The 10,146-nt window shown below is 29.8% G+C and overlaps 1 protein-coding gene across 1 annotated transcript; it reads right to left on the bottom strand.

The window, feature by feature from the left end:
• Nucleotides 1–6,418: 6,418 nt before the first annotated feature.
• Nucleotides 6,419–7,810, bottom strand: LOC113865222 (bZIP transcription factor 11-like). Its single transcript, XM_027499630.1, has one exon. It carries the CDS (start codon nt 7,197–7,199, stop codon nt 6,714–6,716), a length of 486 nt encoding a protein of 161 aa, XP_027355431.1. The 5' UTR covers nt 7,200–7,810; the 3' UTR covers nt 6,419–6,713.
• Between the last annotated feature and the right edge of the window lie 2,336 nt (nt 7,811–10,146).

The raw sequence follows: 10,146 nt of genomic DNA, 5'->3' as shown, positions 1-10,146 counted from the left end.
AAAATCATATTTTAGGAGACAAATTACTAATGAAATATCAAATTGGGGGTCAAATTAAATGACAATTAAGGACTGAAATCAAATGACACATTGAGCATCACTTTTTTTACATTTTAAAACACTTAGCCCCACTATGTTGCGCTATATGCACACCCACAACTACTGAAATCTAACTAGCTTCTTTATTTTTGGGTCAAAAGCTGAGAAATCTAACTTTATTGAGGACCAATGGCGTCAGAAATTCAGAGTTCTTTTATTTTAACTATAAACGTGAAGGGAATGGATTCTCTCTAACTGGAACCATTGCTCCTCTTAAGTTAAAACCCATTTTGAAGGAAAGAGTGAGAGGTGTAAATCATTAGTCATTACTGATAAAATAAACTGTTAATATATTTTCATGGTTCATGATAAAACTTGGAAGTCGCCATCTATATCATAAAATTGCCTTTTCTAATGTTCTAATTTAACAGGAGATTTCCATAATCAGGGATTTGTATGAATTTTAGTGCGTGTTTAGTTTCAAATATCAACATAATTTTGATTTTGATTTTGATTCTAAGCGATCTTACTTCACCATTTCTCTCTCTCTCTCTCTCTCTCTCTCTCTATTTTGTCTATAACTTGACCTAAAAAATTCTTATGAAAGAAGCATTAGAAAATTATATCGGTTTAAGCAAACAACTAATAAATTTCACAATTGTTTTATTATTTTGTATAATTTATTAAAATTGCATTTTAAATTTATTTCAATAAATTTTATAATTAAAAATTTATATCATAAATTCTCATTTTATAAGTAATTATCAAACAAATGCTAATTATTTATCTAAACACACACCCTAACATTGTTAATATGAAACTTTCTGAAAATCTTTGACTACAAAGGGAAATGAATGGATGAGGATCCTCGCGTTCGAAAACTATACTACAGAGATGTCTAGCTTTCAATCTAGCCATCCAATTTTATTAAAATATAGTATAATAATATATATATATATTTGATGGCTGATATTTAATGTAGTTGTACAGAAATGAATACTGCCTTCAACTCCAAGCAATCCCCTCTATTGATGCTTAGTGCTAATTTGATCACATAATACTTAGACACCACACGTCATTCATCTAATATCATCATGTATAGTATTTTTGTTCTATTCTTATTAATTAGTGTAATCCATCTCTAGGAAGTTGAAATATTCTAGAGCTCTAAATGAATGACATCACTATAACCTACTTAAATTAGATCCCGATTAAAAAATAAGCCTCTTTTAAACATACTCAGAATTAGGACAACTTTTTACCGGAGCATGTGAACCATTCAATAGTATGGTTGGCCACATGCTCGTCCTCTTTCCTATAAATAAAAGCCCTAAACTTACTTTCCTAACATGTACTCCAATCCGAAAAGAAGGAATCATGGGAGATTTCATCATCCTTGTCCCCTCTTTTCAAATGTCGGGGCCTGTATGCATACATCATAATATAATAATATGAGCTTAGTACACACTCTCTCTCCCAGACGTAGAATTATAAACCAGATTAATATCAAAGTACACCAACTTTCATCATTTTGCATGTTCAAATTTGATGTCCTTTCATATTTGTTCTTTTGTATTTCTCATGCAGGAGAAAATGAAATTTGAAATTGGGTAGTCTCTATTTTTAACTTTATTGTCAGTTATTATGCAAGAAAATGGAAACCGATTAAGACCCATCTTTCTTGTACCTAAGCCTAGTATTGCAGGTGTGGGAATATTATCAGATATATTTTAACTCAAAAACAATGAATAGGTACTAATAATTTTTATCCAAAAACGCATTACAATACTATGCTTCTAGAAGAGAACACATAACCAAATTAAAAACAAGGTAAGGGAACTTATCTTTTATTTATTGCCTTACTGTTTCCCTACTCTCTTTTGCTAATAATGGTTCAAAATCCCATGAAAATATATAAAAGAGAAGCTTTATGATCTGATTGAAATATTACTGTTCAAGAAATTTTGTTCTTTACAGAAATCTTGCTTTCACACACACACATAAAATAGAACTATAGAGCGTCACTAAAAGATATATTTAATCTTTGCTTTCATCTTATGCCACTAAACCGCCCATTTTTCTATATTGCTATTCTTAGCTGGGAACTATTCTATCTTCATTTGTGTACCACAGTTAAGGGAAGGAACATGAGTTAAGCATAGAAGGTAAAAAGAATATATAGAAATAGAATAAGTCTGATAAGAAATAAAGCGTTACGTGGGGTTTTATTCTTTAGACTGTGATTGGATATCTAATGGTAAATGGAATAGGATGGAAGGAACAGTGATATAAAATTAATAAAGTTATCATTTTGCTGTTTAGATATTTTTATAATAGATTAATAAACGAAAAAGAAAAATGATTCCGTCCCACAACTCAAATTGGATAGAAATAGGAGCGAAATATAAGATTAAATTAAAAATAATGGATCTCATATGTTCTATTTCCTTATATTTTCTTTTAAATCATCGTTCTTCACTCTATTCTATTCTTTTCCATCGATTCAAACATGGGGTTATAGTATAAATTAAAATTGCAGATATGTTCTGAACAATATATTATAATTGCAAGTCACGTCTGAAAGCATCAAATTATTCTCCCAAATTTGTTGTCAACCCTCCAATTGAAATATGGTGTTATATGCAGAGAAATATATGCCAATTCAGCTGTAGCCATTAAACTGTTGACTCCTAAACTTTATAGATTATGGCACTGAAAAGGAGGAAGCAACTAGAGATCATATTCCTCTTTAACCTCATATCCGTGTTTGATCAATCGAAAAATCTTCTAAAAACTTTGATATGCAGACTAAGTGGAATTTCTCCTTTATACTATTTTGGATATATGAAACGGAGTGCTGTTTCTGTTCTTTCAGCACAGTGTTGGGTACTACTCTTGTTTTGCCGCCACTGAGTCAAAGCCTTACATGATACTCAATCTAATTAACGCTACCATACTTTACCATAGAATCACACTCGAATGTATTAATGAACCATTGAATCAGATCCCTTATACAACTTGGTTTTGTCCGACAATGTATTCTAGATGGTCGTAATTTGTGGCTTCTTGGCTTGCTATTTTTTTGTGCTTTTTCACTCTGTACTACTTAACACATTTATTTGTTTCACTTTCTTTCTGGTTTTTTAAAAGAATTTTCTGTCCTAATTAATTTCTTGAGTTCCTATTGTGTTTACTTAGTATAATGTAAAGAATCAATATTTTTAATATTATATTGCACATATAATAGAAATAGAAGTAACAAGTACATTAATCGCATATAAGTAAATTTTGATGAAAGTCTCATTTTTAAAAGGTTAGAAAATGCTTGTTTCACGGTTTGCAGCTGTAAATATCCGGTACTCTTTAGACATGCAAGCTCATCTTATGTGGGCATGGTGCTACGTTTGTCTAATGCTTATTGAAGCTTTAAGAGGTGGCAACTATCGATAATGGTACCCATCTTAAAACCTCAAGTGCAGTGATTGTGGATGGGAGGGAAAAAAACTCGAGTGTGCGTTTTTATTACTTTTTTTCATTGTTTAAGATGGAGTAGTGTTCATCGTTCGAATGTTATAGGAAAAGTACGAAGAAAAAGAATCAAAATTTTATAATTATAACTTATGAAATATTACGGTGTACATACCAAATAGAAGGTATGTTTGTATGAAAAATTAACATTTATCTAAGCAAAAAACTAAATTAAACGAAAGTATTTTTAAAATTTAATTATCTTCCTTGGTAAAATAACATATAACTTCTCTTGTATTATACATTTTTTAATTTAATTTAAATTTATTTTTTTATAATTTTTAATTTAGTTTTATTTAAGATAATAAATATTTATTCATAATAATTAAAGTATTTACTCATTTGAATTTATAAAAAAAATAAATTTAGAAGAAATCATTTATTATATCTTAATTTTATTTAGAAAGTATTTTAATATATTAATACTTATACAACACATGAGAAATTTACTAGTTAAAAAAATAAGGCAAAAACTGAAATATACAATTCAATTGAAATTGAAAATATTTAATTGGATTGCTTCAATTTTGATATTATTTTCAAACTAACCTAAAATGAATTGAAATTTTTTTTTATTGATTGAGTAATTTTCACTTTAAAATTAATTCAAACCTAATCACAAATACTCTTATTTTTCAACTTTTCCTTAAAAAAAAAAAGAAGAAAGAAAAATTGTGTATTTTTCCTACAAATTTAATTGTTTTATTTTAGTGATTATAATTTTTTATTTAATCACTACAAAATGATTTCTTTCTTCCTATTTTAGTTCTTTTGTGTATGTAATAGTGTTAATTTAATCGAAATACACATCTTCAGTTCTTGTTAATATATTTACTTTGTTAACTAATGACATAACAAAATGGAGCTACATCACGTGTTAATGATTCGTTTGTCACGTTATCATATACCAAAGTTTATTTAAAGATTAAAAACTATTTCAATAAAATCAAATATCAAATGAATTTTTCCTATAGGGATTAATATAAAATTATCTTTCAAAATAAAAAATGAAGTGAAAAAAAGTTATTTTTATGAAGAAAGATAAAGGAATACATATATTAATGAAAGGGAAAGTTCAATATCTATAGAAAAGTTAGATCCATAACAAAGAAATATTCACGAGGAGTGTCAAAAACAAGCCAATTTACCTGTCTTCTACGCTTGTAAATAAAACGCGCTACTTTATAAGTACAAGTTGGCGTGCCTACTTTTCCTTTTTGAGGCATTAACTCCAATATCTAGGACCAAGCAGCCTTTGCCATTGCAAGAAGCTCTTCATCCTCCTTTTCTTCTTTTGGAACAAAAACTATGCAAAACTTACAATAATATGCAAAATTAAGTAAAGGTTATCGAACAATTATGTTATTGCTGTGCTTCACTATTATAAGAGCATTTCAGCTTGTAACTTTTTTATTTTCCTGCTCCTTTTTTTGCACCGTACTATACTCCATTAAGGTTCCTAAGTGGCTTTATTAATTTACAGCGTTTGATACTAATTTATCTTATAAACCATACTTTAAACTGAATTTTAGTAAGCTCCACGTGAGTAAATCACATGCTTGATGTCACTTTGCTATATAAACTTCATAAGGTTCGGCTAAAAGTTACTGAGCATAACACAGCATATGCAAACCATGAATTCAGTACTCTGAGCTTTCAGTTCCATGTCCAAAGATACTTCCTCTGAAAACTTTGTTCCTAGCACGTGGAACTTGTGCCCTGCCACACAACAAGAGCGCACTCGTCTCTCTGCTCTTATTACTATTGTAAATGTTAATGTGAATGTTAATGTTAATAGTACTTCTTAAAGAATTAAATAATATATATCAAAACATATTATTAATATGCTTTTATTAAGATTTTCAATGCACTTAACATGATTTTTAATACCAAATTATTATTATTTTCTTAACAGTGTGATTGGTACAGTGGTTAAGAAAATACTTTTTTTTACAGACAAGCAAGGCCCTATTCTTAAATAATGTCTCTTTGTAACTTTCCAAGAACTTGGCGTAGCAGCTTTAACTCAAAGTTGTAACCTTTACTTTCATTTCTTAGTTGTCAGTTTAGCACTCCTGTTAAACTTATATTTATCTTTCCTTAGACGAATTAAAACAAAAAATAAAAATGGTGGAGCTGAAATGTCTTGCCAGGAATATAAGTTAGCTAATAAAACAGCTGGAAATTTAATGGTTTCTCAATTGGAGTTAGACACATCACAGGCACACAATGCCCTGACATGTTTGTGTGTGTCACATTTCAAGGAATTTCTTCTATGCAGCGAAAATATTATGAGGAGATTAGTAGTTGGGGTGCCACGGCCAACTCTCCTCTTCACTTGTCCCTTTCTTTTGTTGGTCAGTTTTGGACTTTTCCTTCAATTAAGATGCGTATCTCTGGGGATTGCATGAGGCCTCTCTAGAAAAACCTAATATATTTCTAGCACTAATAACACCTTTAACTGTTACTATTACTAGTCCTTCACCCAACTACCCAGAGTCGTGGAAATTTGCTTAAACACATGAATTATGAAAACTCAATATACCCAATTCCTATTTTGTGGGATCAAAAGGGCCAACCGATCAGTAGAAACCCACTGAAAAGACCACACAACATAGAGAAGTAAATTGATGCCTGCGCCCACTGAAGAGAAGAAGAGTGCATGCCTCATCAAAGTTCAAACGAGAATTACTATTATAATAATGAATTCAACTTTGTCCACTAAACCATCATTCAAGAGCAAGTATCAAAATTGTATACCATCTCGAGTTTAGTCAAAGAAGGCACTAATTCCATGATATACAATAATAATAACTTACACATAGCATTTGAACCAAAAAAATAAAAAATAAATAGATGACATAACTTGGACAATAATAGCATTATAATATAGCAAAGGAGAGTTACAAGTTACAACAATAATAGGCTGATCTCTGAACCAAAAGGGCCCATTTACAGAACCAGCAACCCAACAAGCTTACCCGCTTTATGATATGTTGTCATGTTGACACATTCATCATCATTATTCCTTATCGCACTCACTATCTGGCAGTGATTACAACTTCTCTAACAGACTCAAACCTAAAAGAAAACAAAAGCAACACCCCTCTCCTCTCCATCTAACATCTAAAAACATCTCATCTCACTCAGTACTGCAACATGTGATCTGCAGAAGCCATGATGGGCTGGTTCAGATATGCCATATTCAAAGGGTTGTTGAAGAACCCATAATCGGGCTCATAGAAGGAGGCCGGTACCGGTGGTCCAGCAGGCCCAAAAACCCCATTGGTGGCATTCAAGAACTCGATGATCTCGTTCAAAGACTCCAATCTGTGGCTTAACTCACCCACTTGAGCTCTCAGAACCGAGTTTTCAGCCTCGACAGCCAAGTACTTTTGGGTAGTGAGGTTAACTGATGTCAGCATCTGGTGATTCTCGTTCCTGAGCTGAGCCACGAGTGCAGCAAGATCATCCAAGTGCTTCTGTTTCCTCATTCGAGATCGCCTTGCAGATTCACGGTTTGATAGCATTCTCTTCCTCTTCCTCTGATCCATCAACGCCTGCAGGTCCTCCTCTGAGCCAGAGTTTTGAATCATAGAGGACCCTGAAGAGGTTCCGCTTGGGGAAGCCATGTGATGTGAGAGAGGGCAATAGAAATGGACACTCAACTTAGTTCGCAAGACCCAGAAACACAAAAAAAAGAAAACGAAAAATATTGGAGATAAAAGTAGTACTGCAAAGAAAAAGAAGAAGTATTTAAGAAATACGGGTTTAATAAAAATGAGAAATCATGAAACGTAGTAGAGCCAGTAAAGGAAAGCAACTGAGAAGGATTGAACTAAATGGGTCCTGCGCCTGACAGTGGAATTGATCATACACCCAGAAAAGAATATTTCACTGAGAATTGGATACATGAATCTCAAACATCAAGAACACGATGTTGGGCATCTAAGATAATAAGAAAAGCTTCAGATTTTGGTTTCAGTTTCAGAACGGTGTGAGTGTGGATGGATTCAAGAAATCAACGTGACGGAGAAGAAGAGAAGAATGAAGGGTTGGTGTTGAGAGGCAGAGATCTGAAGGAGCAATTACAAGAAATATCTTAAAAGTGTGATGGGAAAGAAAGAAAGAAGAAAAGTGGAAGGGGAGTCTGTCTTCTTGAAGCACTGAATTTATAGAACCAAAAAGCCAACAAGTTGATCAAAAACCAAACTCCCACGCTGAAATCCCAAACCACAGACAAAGAATCACAGAAAAATTAACCTCGTCATAACTTATTTAATATTTTAATTTATAAATATTTTTATCAACGTTAATTTAAAATTGAGTTTAAACAACTGAAAAATCATATTAAAAATATAAAGTAAATAATTAACATTTTATTTTTCATAAAAACTTTATTTTTAATCATGTAAATTAATTTTAAAAGACAAGGATAGTATTTTTTACTATATTTATCACTTTTTTCCTTTATTATTATTATCATTATATACCTCGAAGCGTAAATACCAAATCTTTTCTTATTTGATAACTCAAATTTTTAAAACAAAATTAAACAAATGTTAATCAAAATTAATTAAGAAACTAAAAATAACAAAAAATTGTCAAAAAAATAATAAATATAACTCTTTTGAGAATTTTTATAATTTAATGTATTAATCAACAAGTTTTTTTGATAATATCATTTGATTTGTGACATTCAGTTTTTTCATGCCCTTCTTTAAATATTTAGAATCCAAAGAGTATTTATGAAAGATTTTTCAATTTTGAAAAGTTGGGAAAGGGGAAAGTGGGAAATAAGTAGAATGGGAAGAGAAGAGTATTTACAATTACAGAGGTCGCTGTTGAAATCCAGCTGGGAACCAACAGTCACAGAGGATGCATCGTCTTATTTGAATAAACTTCCAAACTGCACAGAGTCTCTCATTTTGTTACTTTATATTATATTATTAGGGCGGTTGCACTTTAGACCCAACATATATATATATATATACAGTTAACTTATTTTATAACTTCACTTAATTTTTAAATAGATCACTGTAATTTAAAAGTTATAATCAGATCTTTATATTTTAATTGACTCGTCATTCTTCAATAATTATTAAGTTATCAGAGGCTATTTAAAAATCAGTTTAAATGCAATAGATATAAGATAATGAGAGAGTAATAATGTATTCATATTTAGAAAAGAATGATAAATACATTAATTCTGATTTTTAATAATTAATAAAAAATATTAAATATATAATTTAAGAATACAAAAATATAACAACAATGATAACAATAATATGTAACTAATTTTTTAAAATATTTATTTGTAAAAATATAAGTTACATGATAATTTTATAAAATTAATATTATAATTAAGCATTATTATAATTTTTTTCTAAAATTAATTATATATATTTTTAAATATTATTGTGTTTTAAAATTATATATTTACAACTTTATTGATTAAATATTGATGATTTTATCAGTAATATTTTAATTCAATTAATTAAATTATATTATAAAAATAATTGAATGTGATTAGTTATTTTTCCTTAAAATTAAGTCAATTCAATTTAAGGATGCTCCAAAGTTTTTCACTTTTGCCCACTGACTGAGAAGGTTGTAATGTCCTGTTCGACGAATTAAGTGACCTGCAAAAATTGGTTTGGGCTCTGTTTGGTTTAATCGGAGAACTGCAGAAGAATATATCTTCCTTCAAACTCTAAACTTCTAATTTTTCTCATTGTGAAAAATATGTATATTTTTTACTTTAATAACATGTTTATATATTCATTAACAAACACAGCTTTTTTTTAACATAATATTAACTGTATTGCCGCTTTAATATTGTTAAATAAGAAAATCTATATCAATTTTAATAATTATATATTTAAAAAAGATTTTATGATTCCAACAATATCTATTATGTAAAAATAGTTTTATACATAAATGTTTTCAGACATAAATCAACATGCTATGTTCACTTTTAACAAAATTTAGTTTTTTTTTTTCGAATTAAGTTATTTAAAACCATGTTTATAAACCCCTACTAACTTTTTTAGAATTAAGTTTACATAAACTATTGTATTGTGTTGGATTTTATCATACATGGTAAAGAATCTTGCTTATGTTAGATAAAACTATTAAGAGTCACAAACTCTCCTTCTAAGCTGTGCTATATATTTAAAAGAAAAAAAAAAGTTGTCATCAATATTAATTTTACTTGAGTCGAGTAATATTATTTTATGTAAAAAAATAACTGTGCTCAATGATTAACATGGTAGTGTTTAGATTTCACATATCGAATTAAAAGTAAAGAAAATATCAAGACATTGGTTGAAAAAATATTAGCAAGAGCATAAAAGTAATATTTGGTTCTACCAAAAATGGGATTGCCTTCACAGATAAGAAAAGTGTGCACCAATGGATGGATGGTGGCAGTAGATGAGAAAGTGAGAGCAAAAATTGGCCAATTCTCCTGAATCCTCTCTTGACTATATATGTTTACCCATGAAATGTGATCTGACTAGATTAAAATCCTTGTTAATGGAGTTTAATCGTTAAGCATAAGAAGAAAAATTACTGAGA

This window comes from Abrus precatorius, unplaced genomic scaffold (genome assembly GCF_003935025.1).
Source record: "Abrus precatorius isolate BTA unplaced genomic scaffold, Abrus_2018 Scaffold4, whole genome shotgun sequence".
Classification (NCBI taxonomy): Eukaryota; Viridiplantae; Streptophyta; class Magnoliopsida; order Fabales; family Fabaceae; genus Abrus; species Abrus precatorius.
Note: the sequence above shows the minus strand (reverse complement) of the source record. Positions and strands in the feature narration are given on the sequence as shown.

Bases quoted from the DNA above. Each gene is read 5' to 3' on its own strand.
- LOC113865222 (XM_027499630.1), bottom strand. From the start codon at position 7,199: ATGGCTTCCCCAAGCGGAACCTCTTCAGGGTCCTCTATGATTCAAAAC.